This window comes from Molothrus ater, chromosome 6 (genome assembly GCF_012460135.2).
Source record: "Molothrus ater isolate BHLD 08-10-18 breed brown headed cowbird chromosome 6, BPBGC_Mater_1.1, whole genome shotgun sequence".
In the NCBI taxonomy this organism is placed as follows: Eukaryota; Metazoa; Chordata; class Aves; order Passeriformes; family Icteridae; genus Molothrus; species Molothrus ater.
The window spans coordinates 19,163,219-19,181,645 of record NC_050483.2 but is presented as its reverse complement, the minus strand read 5'-3'; the positions used below and the strand labels follow the sequence as shown (position 1 = coordinate 19,181,645).

The 18,427-nt window shown below is 40.0% G+C and overlaps 1 protein-coding gene across 2 annotated transcripts in view; it reads left to right on the top strand.

Annotated features, from left to right (window-relative positions):
* Positions 1 to 18,427, top strand: part of SLC1A2 (solute carrier family 1 member 2) — an 86,187-nt gene that overhangs the window by 53,589 nt on the left and 14,171 nt on the right. For both annotated transcript variants that reach the window (XR_004980261.2, XM_036383343.2), the window contains exons 4-9: positions 304 to 554; positions 3,992 to 4,151; positions 7,123 to 7,249; positions 9,081 to 9,314; positions 10,027 to 10,221; positions 14,165 to 14,299. Coding sequence is in view for 1 of the 2 variants with exons in the window: in XM_036383343.2 (XP_036239236.1) it covers positions 304 to 554; positions 3,992 to 4,151; positions 7,123 to 7,249; positions 9,081 to 9,314; positions 10,027 to 10,221; positions 14,165 to 14,299 (1,102 nt within the window). In the remaining variant the exon portion in view is untranslated. The remainder of the gene's footprint in view (positions 1 to 303; positions 555 to 3,991; positions 4,152 to 7,122; positions 7,250 to 9,080; positions 9,315 to 10,026; positions 10,222 to 14,164; positions 14,300 to 18,427) is intronic.

Below are 18,427 nucleotides of genomic sequence, written 5' to 3'. Positions count from 1 at the left end.
TGACCAGTTTGCAGAAATCAAGGGCAAAAGATGGTAGAGATCTTCTCTATTTTTCAATACTTCCTCTGCAATTAGACAGAGTTTTAAATGCTTTTCTTCAAATTGTTAGCAGTAGACACTTTACACATAAGAACTAGAGGGAGAAGCATCAGTAATCTGTCTCATGGTGAGAATATCACAGGGGTGAAAGTAGGCACCCAGGGGTAGTCAGTAAATATTGAAAATTATAAAGGATTTTATTTTATAATTATTTAATTGGACATTGAGTGTCAATATATTTGCTTGTCTCTTAAACACCTGTAGGGCTGTCTGGATTAGATGCTAAAGCTAGTGGCCGCCTGGGGACAAGAGCCATGGTCTACTACATGTCCACCACTATTATTGCTGCTGTGCTGGGTGTGATTCTGGTTTTAGCCATCCATCCAGGGAATCCAAAACTCAAGAAACAGCTTGGGCAAGGGAAGAAGAATGATGAAGTATCTAGTCTGGATGCCTTCTTGGATTTGATCCGAAACTTGTTCCCTGAAAATCTGGTTCAAGCATGCTTTCAGCAGGTAAGTCCTTCTGCTCCTTAGTAATATTCTACACATCTTGTCAGGGTTGTCTGTAGAGTTAATGTCAGTGTTTAGTTTAATCAGAGAAATGATGATGTAAAGAGGAATACAGGTCTAAAGTCTTGAGCAGGTAAATGAAATAACATTATTAATAGCTGCCTTGGTTTATATTGTAGTTATTATTTAAATTCATGGAGGTGTTTTTAATGAAGTTTATTTAAATTTTGTTATTAAGTAATCTTTAATTTTCTCCATGTTTTTCATACAATATCTATGGTCATGAATGCTGGCTTGGTCTTTCACCCAGTTTGAATTTTAACTTGGCTGTTAATTACAGAGATAATGGTTCTGCAATGCCCTGATTGGAATATACGGATGATCATCATTCCAGCTCATTGCAAAAAATGTGCCCCAAAACCCAACCTCCCATAACCTCTGTTGCTGTGTTAGTGTCCAGATAAGGTGGGGATAATTGCTCCAAAGGGCTGATGCACCTACAGGTGGCTCCATCTCACCAGCTTTGGAGCATGCTGGGAAGAAAGGATGCTTGCACAATGTGTTACTTGCCCTGTAGGGAGTTAATTTTGTCTGAAAGCTTTTCACTAGTGCTTAATCAAAACACCTTGACTTTAAGAGGTAAAATATGCTTAAGCATATTTCTTGTATGTAAGCTGCTTTTCCCTCCAACTGAATTGTTTGAAAGTAATGCAGACAGGGCGTTTTGGGGGTTGGGTTCGTTTTGGTGTTTTTGATTTAACAGGATTTGTTGCCAAACCTGTTCTTAAGTGTTCTTGTGTGAAATGGCATGATAGCTGGTGCTGTGTTTATAGCCAAAGAAAAAAGGAACAAGAAGAGGGGGGAAGGGAGAAGAGGCCATGGGAGAGTGGAAGAATGAGGGTGACCTAAACTGCCAAAAGGGTTTGGATTGCTTCACTTCTTACATGGACTTCCACATAAAAACATATAATCCTTGGGGATTTAAAGAGAGAACATTCTCAATATTTCCAAATCATCACGGGAATGTCAGTCATGTGGTCAAACTGTGGGTGGCTAAACATCACATGTAATGTGAAATGTATTTTTGCAAAATTAAGTGAGGGAAAGCAAGGTGCTTATGGTTTTTTCTTCCTCTCCCTCATTTGAACTGTGGAAGAGAGGAAAATTCAGTTTCTTGTCAGTTGAAGGTGGTCAAATATCCTGACAAAGGGGCAAAAAAAGTGGAAAAAAGAAGAATTAAGCTACCTGTGTCAGATTTTTTTTGAATGTTAGTATTATTTTTTCAGTGTTAGTAGTATTTTTTCATAACTAACCAAAGTTCATGTTATTTCACTAGTTATGGATCACTAATTTCACTGATTATTTTTAGATTTAGTAAAAAAAAAAAGAGCTTTTTGGCTTTTTTGGCTTTGGCTTTTCAGTGTTTGATTTTAGCAGATTCCAGACTAATTTCTACTGAAAACCTCTGCCACAAAGCCACATTTCATTTGTGAAATGTGACTAGATGGAACTTTTACTTCTGATAGCCTTAAACTCCTCTGTAAGGAGTTAGGCTTTACTTTCCTCTCTCTTTAAGAGGAAAATCACCTGCTTTAATGGTGTCAGCATATATTTTCTTTCCTACATTCATGCAGTCTCTCTCCATAGACGCTCAGAGTTTCCAGGTAGCCTTAGGTGGAAGAAATATTGTGCAGTAATCATGCAAAGAGTGGTTCTGAAGGGTGCACAGCAATGGAGCTGAACACTGCGTGGGGAAGCTTTTGTGCCTTTCATTGCAACCAGGCAAAAGCCAGTGAAGATGTTCATGTGCAGCTTTGGAACTGTTCATTTGCAAACTGGACTGTGGCTATCATGAAATTTCAATGTCTCCTGAATTTTCTCACATGGCCCATAAGAAAGTTTAAATTTATAATGAAAATTGCTATTCCAGCAGAAAAACCATGGGACCATCTGTGAATATGACTATGAAATTTAAATGGTTTTTTAGTCTCAGATGTGGTCAGCATCTAAGATTTATGTCAGACTCAGCATTTTTAGAGATTGTGACCTTGAGCAAAGGACTGCTGAGGACCTTTAACTTAAGTGACTATAGTGGAATTTGTGAGTGTGAAGAGTCTAATATTTTAAGTTTAATTTCCATTACTCAGTTCTTGCATTCTGAATACCTCACATAAAAAATACTCTGTTGACAAAATCCCTCAGATAAAATTTAACTCTGAAAAAAAGTAGGCATTCAATAATGTTAGGTGGTTTCAGGACAACTGAAGAGTTTCTCATGCAAAGCTATGTAGGTTTTCTGTCTATATCCCCCTCTCCAGATTTAGGCAGCAGGTTTCAGAAGGAGAGATGTAAGGTATTTTAAAACCATAAGGCTTTACACCCTATGGATCAAATCTGGATCCTCATCCATAGTACTACAATGTCCATGTCAACAAGAAAGAGGTGGAAATGTTCTTTGAAAAGCTAATGCACAGTTTCTGTTACCTTGCTAAGTGTTTCTAGGAGCAAGGTGAGTAGGGAGCAGATGGGAAAACATGGCAAACCAGTCATAGCTTCCAAACCATTTTGCTTGTCGCAGGACCACGAAGAGGCGGAAAAAAGGGTCAAGGTGTGAAGTGGGAGGAAAATATCCCTTCTAAAAGCAGCAAATCACAAATCTCTCTTTTTCCACTCCCTCCTCCCTTTTTCCCTAGCTGTAACCTCAAGCTCACTTCTCCTCCTACTACTCCTTCCCAGCTTTTCCTTTACCCTGACTTTCATGTGCCAGGAGTGGGTCCAAATGCATTCAGAAGCTGATGCCCTTTTTTTTTTTAGGTGGTCACATTTGAATCTGGCAGCATTGGTAATTTTTCTGTTATCTATGCTCCACAATCTTTTAATTGGAGATCTCAGGGCACTGTGTATATTTCATTTTGAGCTCTTGCAGTCAAGAGCTCAAAAGTTGTAAGAGAAGTGTTGGAAATGTCCTGAATTTTTGATTCAAGTTAACCATTAAACTGGGATGACTTGAGGTGGACAGACCATCCTGAATAAGAAGCCTTACTGCAGAGCTGCTGCCATGACTGATTTTAGAGGCACCTGGCTTTTGGTGCTAAACAAATGGTATCGGCCTGTGACACACAGTCTGGGAAGCACCCTTTGTGAACTGTCTGGCCAAAGGGACTATCTGTGAAATGTTTCATTGTAGTGATAAAAAACATGCATTTGCCATACTTTTCACACTAGAGTTATGAGGAAGACCCCCAGTACTTTGAAGCACTTGAAACTGTTGAAAAATAAACTTAGTTTTGGAAGGGTTAAGAGGCTGTGGAATGCATATCTAATACTTTAAAAATATAGTTCCCTGTAATTTCAAGTGAAGACTTTTTATTATTAATTCCTTGTCTACCATATGGTATTCAGTCTATTTCCATTCTCATCCTCCCTTTTTATTGCTTCAGATCCAAACTGTCACCAAGAGAGTGCTGGTGCCACTACCTGTTGAAGAGCCACCTAATGTCACTGATTCTGCTATTGCTATGGTGAATGAGACAGCAGCACCTGAAGCCCAGATGGTCATTAAGAAGGGACTGGAATTTAAGGATGGCATGAATGTCCTGGGTAAGAAAATTTCCTGCCTGTCAAATATGTACATGAGATGTATGTCACAGCTTTTTGCTGTGGCTAGGTAGTCAGTGTTGTTTGATCTGGTCTTCAGTGCACATTTAGTCTCTCTAGATAATCATCAAATGTTATCACCTACTGTGGCTGTCCACTGGTCTCTGAGATTATCACAGAAATCAGCAGGTGAATTGTTCTGGATTGGCAGCTTTGTGGTTATGAATTGGAGGAGTACAGTGGCAAAGCATGTAGGAGCTACCCAAAATATCCTTTCATCCTAGAAGAAGCTGACCTAGGCTAATACTAATGCATATTGGTAAAACAGTATGGGGGAGAGCTTCAAGAGCCAGTGCTTCACACACCCCCTGATGGATCCAAGTTGTTTCCAGTAGCTGTCTTGGGTGTGCTGAACTAATTTGGCTTGAGGCAGAGCCTGAAGTGAGAGGTGGAGTGTGAACCACACCACCCAAGAAAATTCCCAGAAAGGCTTGACACATTTCTGAGTCACAACTCCCTCCTCCTTTCATCTTGGCTGCTGACCTTTACCAGCTGCAATTGCCATCATGCCATCTTGTCTGAACAAGCCAGCAAGTGGAGGTGGTAGGAAAACTTTGCCTATCTCCCACCCCTTCCTGAAGCAACTGTTCAGTCTGGGATGGGGGCACACGAGAAACAAACAGCTTCCACACCACTTCTATTTTCTCTTCTGTGTCTAGAATCCCTGTTTTTTCATCTGAGAGAGGAGTGCTCCTCCTTCAACTCCTTCCTTTCTGTATGTGGGTGAAGTCAGTCACAGATTAGCTCTCAATTTGTAGCCTCACACCTACGCTTGAAGATGCTCTGTGACAGAACATCCGCAAGGCTGAGGCTGACACCTCTCTGTCTATAGGTGTCCTCAAAGTGGGACAGTATGTTGGGGTACCTAATCCCCTGCTTTGTCTCACCACTAGGCCATAATCTTTGAAGGGCAAATGGCCTCTTACAGCTGCTGAACAGCTCTTGCTGACACAGTGCTGTCTGCAGACCTTTCTGAGGTGTTGGTGAATTGGTTGGCTGCTTTGCTTAGATACAGGGGAGATGATAGCATCTATAAGCTGGTCTTGTTTTTCTGTGAAGCAGCCTGCTCTACAAGAGCCCTATATCCTGCCTGCTTTCATGACTCTCGTTCCTTTCAGCATCTGTGGGCAGAGGAGCCACTTTCAGAGCTGCAAGTTGGCATTTTGCACCAGGCATGAGGCAGCAGCTCATTGCCAATGCTGTTTACCCTCACCTGTTTTTTTCTCTCCCAGAATTCTCCTTATGAATTAAAATGAAACAGTTGTTTTGAGTGAGAGATGCATTCCATTTAATGCTGGGCTTGTTTTGTGTAGGCTCTGTCATGGATAAGAAAAGATCTAGAAGGCTGAATGCAATTCCTGTAGAAAAGAAATGGACAATATAGCTGGGGAATTTGCTGTGGTGTTTTGACCAATGACTCTCAAATGTTCTTGAGTTTTTTTGGGTTGGTTTGTTGTGGGTTTGATTTTTGAATGAAGAAATGAAAATGTTGTGGGAATTGCCATCCAGTTTGGATAATCTGTACAAGCCAGGCAAATTCCTGCAAATAGGAACCAATCTGACTCTCATGACTAACATAACAGCTCATTTGGAATTAATGAACAAAACTACCTATTAACATTTTCTAATGCAGATTCTGAATTCCAGGAAGTAACTTGGTCTTTGAAAAGCTTTTCATCATTTCTCTACGCTCTGTGGCACACAAACATATGCTTCACTTCCCTATTCAACTGACTCAACAAAGATAGCTTGGTTCTAAAGAATGACTTTGTATACAGGAAACTGGATTAAAAAAAAGAAGAAAAAAAAATCTGGTTGCTAAACCCAGTGTGAAGATATGGGACAGCCTGTCTTTTCCCAGGGTATTGGCAGCTCATATTCCCTTATCTTGAATGTTTTTGTGTCCCAAAAGGTTTTTTCCATAGGAATTTCCCAGATTAGTTTACACATTTGTTAAATACTGGACTCATATCATGACTGAAAATTTAGCCTCAAAGAATGGCTGAAGATTCAAACCATCTGTCAGTATCAGTTAATAATCCAACTCTGGACACTGAAAATTTCTGGATGCAAAAGGTTAGCATTGAAGAAACAGCTCCAAAGTAATCCATGACAGATGCATCCATTGTTTTTTCACACTGATAGTCCAATACTCCAGATAAATCTACATTTGGAGCCAAACGTTACCCATTTTGAATGCTACAATTTTGTATCAACTGATAGCCTTTTCAGTGAGGTTAACCTGCTTATTCGGAGTTCTGTGGCTAAGTGCAATACCCACCTTCTCCTCCCACCTCTACCTTCTTCATTTAACAGGAATACTTCTGCCCTACAAAAGTTCTAGGGCTACTTTGCCTTTCCCCACAGTCCAGGACTGACTGGTCTGTCAAGGCACTTTTGTAAAGCCTGAGAAAATTCCTCTTGGTTTCTAGAAACTCTTTTAACAATGGAGTTAGAGTGCAGCATTGTGTTACCTTTCCCATTTGCCAGAGCTCATGAGGTTTCTAATAGCTGAATGGCACTGAGAAGATTACTGTATATGTATTTTTTGATGATCAGATCAATACAGGAAAAAACTCAACAAAACTGTAATTGGGCTGTGAAATTAGTAAAACATTGAAGAATAAAAGATTTTCTGGATTTGATTATGGTAGTTGAGCATGAGTGCATATTAAAAAATCCCAAGACATTTGTAATACCCTGTAGTTCTGATATCCTGACCGATGTGCTCTAGGATGACCCTGCTTGAGCAGGGAGCTTGGAGCAGATGACCCACTGTTGTCCTTTCCAAGTTTACCTAAACTGTGATTCTGTGTTTCTGTGAAATCTGGATTTGCAGGTAGCATCAAGACATTGACTAAGTGCAAAAACTTCCTAAGAGCCTTCTTTTTTGTCTTGCAATTTTCCCCAACAGGTTTGATAGGATTCTTTATTGCTTTTGGCATTGCTATGGGGAAAATGGGAGAACAGGCCAAGATGATGGTGGATTTCTTCAACATCCTGAATGAGATTGTAATGAAGTTAGTAACCATGATCATGTGGTAAGTTTGTAGTTCTAACTCACAGAACAAAAAAAGTAATTTTTAAAAAGCCCTTATAAAACCTTGATACAGTGATGCCAGTTTGTTAGTAAATGGTGTAATTAAATAGTTGACTTTCTAAAGCCTTGAAAGGTATATTAAAACCACAGCAGCATTATTTCCATTTGGTGAGAATTATTTAGGACCCAACTTGAAACATTTCTGAAGAGATTCTGTTCTTTGTGTGCTGAAATACAATGCATGTACCAGGAAAGGCCTTCAAATGCCACATTGACTGTGGAAGTTCATTATAGAGGAGAACACCTCAGCAAGCAAGAATGGCCCACACAAGAGTATCCCAATCTTCCTGGGAGGTTAGCTTAATCCCAGGGTATTGCCTTGAAGGTATAATTACAAAAAAAAGCCTGTAGACACACTTTATTAATGGTCTTCTTTAGTAAAAATACTTTAGCATCAAATAAAATTCCAGTAGTTTTCAGTGATGTGTAATCCTTTCACTCATAGTTTCTGCAGAATGTCTTACAACCTTGCTGCAATGGGATCACTGGAAGATATCTGCCCTGTTTCTGAAGTACACCTGTTTACCTGTTTGTAATAATGGGGCCTGACTTGCCTTTAAGAAAGTCATAACTCCCCATAACCCTCCAGGAGCTAGAATTTACTCTTATTTAGGACCATTTGGTAGACCCAAGACGTAATACCCTGCCTACAATATAAACATTCTCTAGCAGTCAGTGTTGCAACAGCAGGAAATCTTTCAAGTTTCAAGAAATTCACTGTAAATATTTATTTTTATTAATGTGATTTTTATTTCTCTTCCCATGAAAAAAGGAAATTGATGTAGGGAATTCCTTTTGTTCATCTCTGTTTAGAATTTTTAGAGATTTGTTGAGGCCAGAAGCAAGGGGATTTTAGTGTGTGTTTATAAAGAAAAAAGCACTTCCTTATGCAGAGTTACATTCTGTTTGGTTTATGATTGCTCAGCCCAGACATCTGCAACTCCCATGGCACCTAGAGACTCTCGGGAACATGGCATTGCTACATAAGCATAAAACAAAACAGACATCTGGCTCTGACAACATGTAACTCTCTGTAAGAACTGCATTTTGTCAAGTTCACTGAAACGTGGCATTTTATGATAACTGGTATAACAGCTGGCCTTGCATTTGAAGTGATTGAAGGCTTCCAGGCCTTGGGCACACTGCTTGAGAAATCATGAGATATTCTAACAAAAACCAGGAAGCACTTTTATTCTGAAAATCTGTTTCCTTCATATTGTTCTAATGATTAAGGAGATAAAACCCATACCCTAAGTAACAAAAGTACATAATTAATGAAGAATCCATAAATTAAAAAGCATTTGTCTGAATTATTGAAAGAACAGTGGAAACATTTCCAGCCTTCAAGATATAAACAGTTCATTCCAACAAATAGTTTAACTGAAGTAAGTAATGCAACCTCCTGAAACCAGATAATCAATGGGTTGTAAAAGTTACATTTTAAGAACAAATCTGCACCGTTCTTTATGATACAAGCCTGTGTAACATTATCGTATTCTTGTCCAATGTTATTTTAGGATTGAGAGCTATTCAGGAAAGGCATGTTCCATTTGATAGGATGGAAAATGAAGTATATGGGGGATTTGCTGGAGATGGCCATCACTTTTAAAAAATATGTGAAAACTATCCCTTGAATTTCAATCAGTTCTTGACGTTCACCTCAGTGTTGAGCCTGAGAGCTCCCTGCTCTTCTCCAGTCTGTTTGGTTCAGCGCAGTTTCTATGAGTGCACTGCCAAGATGAGTTCTGCCTATGCCTGTTTTCTTTCTCCAGGTACTCCCCGTTGGGTATTGCTTGCCTCATCTGTGGAAAAATCATTGCAATCAAGGACCTAGAAGTAGTTGCTAGACAACTTGGCATGTACATGGTCACTGTGATTGTGGGTCTTGTCATCCATGGAGGGATCTTTCTGCCTCTGCTCTACTTTGTGATAACAAGGAAAAGCCCATTTTCATTCCTTGCTGGGATTTTCCAGGCATGGATCACAGCGCTAGGCACAGCTTCCAGGTACACCTGAGAAATACCAGTGTGCTTTATTTTTTGGCAGATTATTACCTGCTGTTTAGACATGATACATCTGCTGTTCTAACCTTCACTGCAAAACTATTTTTAATACAACCATGTTTCAATAAATCAAAATGCCACTTGCCTTCAGGATTCTCTAGAGAGGCTGTATCTCTGCAGAGACCTGCAGACATCTGAGACCTATTTTTTTGATTTTTCTTCCTTCTTTTGTTGTCTTTTCTGCCATTTGCCTAACCACTTGTGCAAATTGTGTTAATTCTGTGCTTGTTTCCTCAACTAGGAAAAGTGATAATTCTTTTTCTTTTCAGAGCATGTTAAGACCAGTCTCATTGCATTCAAGAAAGAAAAAACAAACATTTCTAGGTTTCACAAAATAAAGGAAAAAACCTCTCAGTTTTTATTTTAATCAATTTTGGCAAAATAATTGGACTTCAGTGAAAAGCTGAGGATTCATGCAGGCACTCTCAAGCTCTCATCCTACATCAAGCCACATTCATGTCTTGGCTACAGTCCCACTTCCAGTTAAATGTAGGCCTAGTTTAAAAATTGTCTAAAAAAGGCTTAAATCACAGCAGAAAGCGGAAGTAGAAAATATAAACAATGGTATTAGAATTTCTAATTTTGCTCCCTTATGTGTATCTGTTATATTGATTTTAATTGTGACTTCTTTGTGTTTTTTGCTTTCTCTCCCTAGTGCTGGAACATTACCTGTCACATTCCGGTGTCTCGAAGAAAATCTTGGCATTGATAAGCGTGTAACAAGGTTTGTTCTTCCTGTTGGAGCAACTATTAACATGGATGGAACTGCCCTCTATGAAGCTGTGGCTGCCATCTTCATAGCACAGATGAATGGAATTGACCTGGATGGAGGCCAGATAGTTACTGTGAGGTCAGTTCAAAAGAGTCCTTTGTTTCTACAGACCGTAAAATGTGAATGCTTTGGCTTGGATGTCTTCTCGGTAGCTGAGTGGTCTCAGTTGGATTCAGTATGAAATCTGTGGATTTCTAATAATGATATGCAAATGAATGTTTCATATATGGGTCCTGGTTCTCTGGTGGTGTGTTTTCTATATTTGCAGCCATAGTGCATGCTGGTGTTTTACACTTCTACAGTTGACAATTGTCATGGTTTAACTCCGGGAGGACACCAAACCCCACACAACTTGCTCACTCCCTCACCAGCAGGATCGGGGACAGAATCACAAGGGTAAAAGAAAACTCATGGGTTGAGATAGCAATAGTTCAATTGGGAAAGCAGAAACAGTGCCCACAAGCAAAGAAAATCAAGGAGTTAATCCACTACCTCCTACAGGTGAGCAGGTGCCCAGCCACCTCCAGGAGAGCAGGGCCCCACCACGTGTGACAGTCACTTGGGAAGACACAGGACATCCCTCCAAACTCCCCTTTTCTCCTTCTTCCTCCCACTTTATGCACTGATGATTCCACACACATGGGGTGTGGAATATCCCTTTGGTCAGCTGGGGTCACCTGTGCCAGCTGTGTCTCCTCCCCTGCACCCCCAGCTCCCTCACCACCATGGCAGCATGGAAAGCAGAAAATGCCTTGGCTCTGTGTGAGCCCTGCTCAGCAATAACAAAAACATCTCTGCATTATCAACCCTGTGTTCAGCACAAATCCAAAACACAGCCCCATACCAGCCACTGTGAAGGAGATTAATTCTACTCCAGCCAAAACCAGCACCCAAAACAATGTCAATTCTAATATAAAGCATTCTCTGTCCAATGAAATGCTTTTTTTTTTTTTTTTTTTTTAGTTTAGGGGTGTGCTACAACTCATGTACGGGTCATTAACTTTCTAGAATATATCTGTTTATATACACTACAAGAAAAAGTTATACCTAAAAAATCTTTCTATGTGTTTATATTTTCCTTTACTTTTTCTGTCACTTTGGTGAGCAGGAAAAAAAATAATGAACTGAGAATAGCCCATCCATAGCCCATCCTCAGGGTGAGATTATCTATGGCATGGTCTGGATGCTCCCAGACCTTTTATCTCTAACCCAACAAATATTAAATCTAGTCTTTTCATATCAAATTGTCTTATCCAGAAGAAAGCTGAGCATCTGTAAGGACAAAAGAAAGTGCCCATTAAAAAAGGATAAGAGTGATTGAAGGCTGTTTACTGTAAGGGAATTTTAACTTGATGAGGACAGCAGGTCTAACATTTTGAATAGTTAAAATGGAAACCACAAGCAAAGGCTGCCAAGTTTGTCTTCTTCCTGTCGTTTTCACCCACACAGTTTTCTTTTATTAAATCTTTTTAACACTAAAGAAACTCCTTCAAAGGGACGTCTAATTCTATGTTTCTTGCCCAGCTATACTTGTTCCACACTTTCCATTTGTTTACTTCCTGCCCTGACTCCTGAAATAGTAAAGCCAAGTTTGTAAAAGGTTTTCAGGGCTGCTTCTAATGAAGGCAGATGCTAGACCTGCATGATCCATGTTTGTTCCTAAACCTGGAAACCGTCATTTCAGAGATGCCACATATTAAACTAAATTGAGACCAGGGAACTTCAAACCAGGAATCTGCTGTTGTCCAGGAGATTTGGTAGGCTTGAACCTGAGTTACTCATCTTCTCTTTCTCTGAGGGATTGAGCAATTGGCTCCTCCTGATCTCACCGTATCAAGGCTGGTGTATCCAGCTTTGCGACTGACATTTACAAAGCAGGGAGCAACTTTGGTTGATTTGTAAAACCACTGCTTTCCCTCTTCATGCATTTCTGCTACAGCAATATGACAAGAGCTATCTCTTGAGATTACAATACAAATGAAGGAAAGATTATTAGGTTTTTTCTGGAATATGCACTTTGTGATGCTGACAATATTCAAATGACCCAGACATAACCTCATAAAGATTTAATTAGCCTTTGACCAGCCTTAGTTACTCCATACTGGTAATTTAATTCCTCTAATTTTCTGTGTTCTTTGGGAAACGGTGATCTTGGTAGCTAAGACAGGTTCTGTTTAGTTGTGAATTCTGCTAGCTTCATTCCCCTCCAGGTCTGTTAGCGCTGCTGTGGGAAGGCAGGCAGGAGCATTTGCTCACAGAGTTTGGAAGGAATCCCTTACCAGTTTAGGCTGGAAGTGCCTGAGGATCTTGCATCGTGTGCAAAGCCTGACAGCAGAGCAGAGCATCCTGCCTGCACATCTGCTGGACCTATCTGGGTGTTTAGTGAGCCAGCCTGCACTCTAACCCAGACACCTGACAAACACACTGCAGCCTAGGTCAGACCCAGCCAGACAGCATCTGGCAGCTCTAAATCAGGCTAACATCCTCACAGATGAGTTCTGGGGCTAATGGGCAAGCATTTCCTGCAGAGTCTGTTCTCCCCTACTTCTGTATTGGAAGCACTTTTGTCCTTGTCGAGACAGACATAACAAAGTGAAGAACCCACTGTAATTAAGAAGGCTTCTCTATATTTATTTTACAGCATGCTGTCTTTTTATACTCTTTCACAAAGTTTATACTTATTCATTGGCCAAAGTAAATCAACATAATATTCATTGGAGCAAGGCAGCCTGCCCCTCGTTTGTTTATCTCTCTCTCTCTCCCTCCTTTCCATGCTGATGGCCTTGATAAAGCTCCTTTCAGGAGCAAAGGCAGCTCTTATCAGCTCCTTCTCTTTCACTAACCCTTTCTGACTCACAGACCAGCTGTGAGCCCCTCCCACACACTTTCAGATTTGTTGGGTACCAGCGGTGGGGTGAGCTCCCGGTCCCTCCTGGAAGCCCAAAGGAAATGGTACCTGCTGTGGCACAGTTCTTGCTTTCAGGAGCTAAGGTGCCTCCCACAGCCCCATTTCCCAGCATTTATTCCTGGGCAGCCCAGTTGTGGAACTTTGCTCTGCCCTGACTGGCTGCCAGATGAAGTGCCCCCAGAGACAGAGCATCCCTCCATTTTCTGCCTCCCTAACATCTGGCATGTGTTAGGGCTCTCAGCAGGTGTACAGCCCCTGTAGGAGTTTTTCACCTCATGTATAGTATAAACCAGGCAAAAACAAAAATCAAATTTGTCCCTCTCACCTGCTTTCCTTTTTATTTACCCTCCTCCTCTCCCTCTCCTCTTCCCTGTTTTTCTCCCCTTGACTTGCTCTCTGACAAATTTATTTTCCATTCTTTATAAGACTGCCCAATGATCTTGATATTTATTATGGTCCATGTTGTATTTTTACAAATATTTGAAGCTCAGACATTCACTCTACTGATCTTCATCAAAATATATGAGGCAAAAACAAACACAGGTTTGGATTTATGAAAGAATCACATGAATTTTGCTCTTTCATCTAGGCTGATTTGTATCTAGGCTTGGTAGACCGCTGGCTTATATTTTGGGAGTTCTGGATACCAGACTTTTATTCTTCTGTATTTAATAATAATTGCTTTCTCTCAGCCTTTAACTCATAATTCTGTCTTCAGGTAACATAAATAAACAGAAATGAATCACTCTGAAAATTCAACCTGTAGTCACCAAACTTTGGCATGTTGGGATGGTCAAAACTCAGGATTCAAAACCCTGGATGAGTTTGTCGATTTAGAAAACACCACAACACAGCTTTGAATGTCATAACAAGCTTACAGACAACCCTCTTCCAACTCTCTGAACAAAACCCATAGATCTGGCGTCCCCTAATAAATATTTCTAGAGAAACACAAGCGTGAAAAATATGACCTGAACTTACCTTGATTTATCATATAGTTGTGTTTTATGGGAAGAACACATTGAAAATATGGCCTTCCTAATGGTCACATGAGTATGCAAGTAAAGTGCGTGTTCTCTTCCTGCTACTCCCATTTGATGTTTGGTTTTGCAGTTTGACTGCCACCCTTGCGAGTGTTGGAGCTGCCAGCATTCCCAGCGCGGGACTCGTCACTATGCTGCTGATCCTGACTGCCGTGGGTCTCCCTACCCAGGACATCAGTTTGCTTGTTGCTGTTGACTGGCTTTTGTAAGTTGTGCTGACACTGCTGCTCAGTGCAGAAAAGGCAGTGAAGTAATGTTTGTCCACAGTGCTTTACAGCCATTGGTCGTAAAGAACTGTAAGTCTCTCCCCTGCAGATAAACCAAAGGAGGAAATGGGCTATTCAGTGAAGTAGGAGACACTGAAAGCAGCTGCTCAGGTGTTACAAACTGTTACAGAGCTCCTGAAGTCAGTTTCCCTGAGCCAAGGGTCTCCTTGGCACACTTGTGAGCTCGCAGTTTTGTATTATCTTCTCCCTAATGATGCCTTCCCATCACTCAAGAGCAGTTTTCTAATCTTTGCTTTCGTATTTCCATTTGTTAAGGTTCTGGTCTAAAATGAAGGATGAACGCTGAAAATGCAAGTTCGATCAGGATGCTGCCAGCAGGTTATAGAGAGATATGTGGGCATTTGTAGTATCAAATGTTTTATACTTGTAGGGGCAAAAGTTGGTTTCTTTTTGTATATAAGAAAGTAAAATACCTTTAAAAAGAGTCTGTTCCAGGGCAAGACAAAGACCAAAGACAAATAAGAATGAAAACTGAAATAAAGAAGGTAATTCCCTAGTTTCATTTTACTGACAGATCATTCAGACTAAAAAGAATGGCTTTCATTTCCAAGAACTTGTGATCAAAGTCCTCCAGTGCCATTGCAGGTCCTCTAGTGAGAAACAGCTAACCCACATATTGTTTCTGAGGCTACTGGTCTTCAACACTTGAATACAGAAGCTGTAAATACAGACAGAGGGTATGCCAGGCCACATCCTTTCTCTTGCTATAATTTGACAGCTGGGATATCCTCCTGTCATCTGGGCAGAGCTGAGAGACTTAGTAGCCCTTAAGTTGTACTGGCCTCTAGAGAGGCCAGTATTGTTGTATTGTCCTGTACTGCTGCAGCACAGTATATTCTGGTTTATTCTGGCCAACAGCCAGCTCTCCCATAATATCCTTTGAAGTAGTAAAGACATTTGTTTTTGTTGTTCCAGCTGTGGTGCCCAGAAAGGGAGACATAAATGTAACTGTACTATTTATGTGTTTTCTCCTACACTAGCAGCCTCAGCTGCCTGCTTCTGGTAACTTTCAGTTCCAGATATACAACTAAAATTATGCAAGGAGAAATAGCAGCCTTGAGAATGTACATATGCAGATAAAATAGAAGTTTAATTTTCTGTCATTATCTCTTGGCTTATTGAGAAGAATTGAAGAAACTAAATCAATCCTCTGGCATGTATTTTGGGTCTACTGGCATGGTCTATCTGTCACTAAGAATTTTGAAGAATAACATGCAGCTCTGATTTCTGCTTCAGGGAAGAAAGAAAAAGGAATTTACAGCTTGAGGAGGAAAAGGGAAAACTTGACTTAGATTATTTATATATAACTGAATCTCATGATATCATGATGGAGAATGGTGAAATGAGAAGATATAGCAGGCATAGGGAAAGATGTGATATTCAGTGGATTTATTATATTTATGATGTCATAGTTGAAAACAGGAAAGTGGTACAGGAATCTGCAGCTGGAAGAAGGTGAGAAAAAACATATAAAAATATACTTTAAATATCTGGTTTTCTTCGCTCTCCAAGTAAGGCAAATAGGTAGGTTTCTGCAGCTGGTAGGAGGATGTGCAAAAGAGGTCTGTGGTTTGCTTGGTTTTTTAGAGAAATGTATTTTTAAAATATTCCTGTGGATTGAGAAGCTCTGCCAACTCTGGCAAGCCTTAGAGCTGTAAGTTTATCAGCAGTTCTGATCCACTAGTGGGTGTTGCATTTCAGCATCATTGTCCCAACTGGTTAATCCAACCTTGCTTAAGAAATAAAAACTTCTGTACTGTGCAGCTGTAGCCATGATGAATGTAGGGATAGGAATTCTGAAAGAACTACTTCAAGATGTCTTTCCAAAATAAATGGAAGGCAAGAGAACTTTCAGCTCAAATGGTTGCGTTTGGATCCTCATGGCCTTCTGATCAGCAGTGCCAGTGCAGCGTGATCCAGAACTGAGAGGTAAAAGAAAAAGAGATAAAAGAAGAGGTGAAAAGCTCTATGTCATGCCACTGTACTTATTAATCTATGTTCAGCAACTGATAGCTTCATTTTCCATCTTCCAGTGGCTGTGTTGTGGTAGCCATAATGATCTAATGAACTATGAAAAATGATGCTGCTGATATTGCTATATTAAGAAAAGGCACACAGGCCAAATTCTGAGCAAGCTTTTGCACACACAAACCACACCTAAAGAATATTTGAAATGAAATGTAAAAACACATTTTATTTACCTACAAATATTGAATAATGTTACAACAGTATTTCTAACAGAATGTAGAAGAGAAAGTTAATAAAATATTTAAGACCCAATTCCAGCCAGTTTTCTGGGACCCATGAGTAAATGCAACCAGCCATGTACAAATACTTGGAACATCCCTTCAATAACATTTCAATTTCAGATAAAAAAGGTTTAAAAAAATATTCTACTCTATGAATTTTTCATTATTTTGGATAAAAGCAAATATCAGAACATCAGCTGATTTTACAGTGCTACCACCATCTGAAATTGTGGTCTTACCAAAACCAGTTTTGCATGATTTGGTCATTGTGTTACACAAAGATCACTTTATGTCAAATACTTAAACTTGACACTCTCTCCTTCAAATTGGAGCTGAAAGGTTTCCATACTGATTTTTTTCTCAAGCCTCTCCAGTATCTATTGGGTTGTTCCATTTTTCTACCTCCCATGCATGCATAGCCAGTGTTAGCTCTTTCAACCAGGCAAGTTTCCCAGGATTTCACAACTCTTACAGTCTCTATTACGGTTTAAAAGCAAGAACAACACAGCAGTGACATTTAACAGGACAGGAAATATATGCCAACAGATGGAATAAAATGAGCTTATTTTGCTTGAGCCACAAACTGGGTACTCTCCAGATGTGAGCCGACAAGCTTAGCAAATATCAGTGTTACCAGATTAGTGGTATTTTGCAGCAAAGAGAGAGGAATTAGGGAAAATAAGCTTGGGCAGCTGATCCAGTATTTAAACCTTCATTCAGTAACTCAGAAAAAGATTGCTTCAGTTCTAACTCTGGGTCTGAATATTCTGACTCTGATCTAAGCCAAGGCTTAAGCAATCTTCAGTTGCTTAAGAACTGGCTTAGATCAGAGTCAGAATATTCAGACCCAGGTGAAGTCTGGATTTAATGAACAGGGTCTAGACTGCAACTTTCCTATATTTGTTTTGTTTACATCATCCCACTTGCCTAGGATGGTTAATTGGTTGGATGGCTTTAACAAAAGAGTAAGTGCAATTGTCTGTGTTCTTCATAGGGTGTTCTTGGCCCCAAAAGAGGTCAGTGGCACTTTGCTGTTGATTTCTGACAGCTGAGACTTTGCTGTTTCTGTGGAAAGGAACTTCCTTGTTTCCTTCAGATCGTGCAGTGTAACACTTTGTGCATCAGTGTGCAGTTTGTATTGCTTTATCTCTCAGCTAGTAGTACGTGTGCATGAGCTGGAGCATCTCCTCAAATGACCCTTCCAGAATTTGAATTCTGCCTCAATTATATTTATGTATTCTCTCCACCTTGGTTTTTTTGGCATGCTATACTATCCCTCTGTCATCTGGCATCAGTGAATCCTTTCCAAATTTAACACCACTCATGCAAAAAAATTAAGTAGGTGTTCTTTTTGTAGAGTTGTATTGCCAGGTTCAGTGTATTTAATGGTCTTAATTAAAAATCACACCAGAAAGTCTTATTTTCCTATTCTACTACTCTGACCAGGTTTAAAATAGGTATTTTCACAGGCATTGGATGAGAACAGTATAAAGCATTTAATTTGCATGAAGCAAAACTGGAAGGATGTTTTCCTCCTATAGGTTATTGGTTTGTTTCTCGAGGGAATTACTGTAGGGATTTTCCCCTTCTGGGTGTTCTTTTGAAGCCAAAAACCAGAAAATTAACTGCTTCAGCAAAGATATTACACCCCAAAGTCTGTAAATATGCAAGCATGATAATGTTGAGAGGGAGAGGAGAAACTTGAATGGGACTGTAATTCCACAACTGAGAAAGGAAGACTTACTGATGTGTAGAGCAAAGATGTTAAAAGGTGCTCAAAATTTGATATGGTCATGA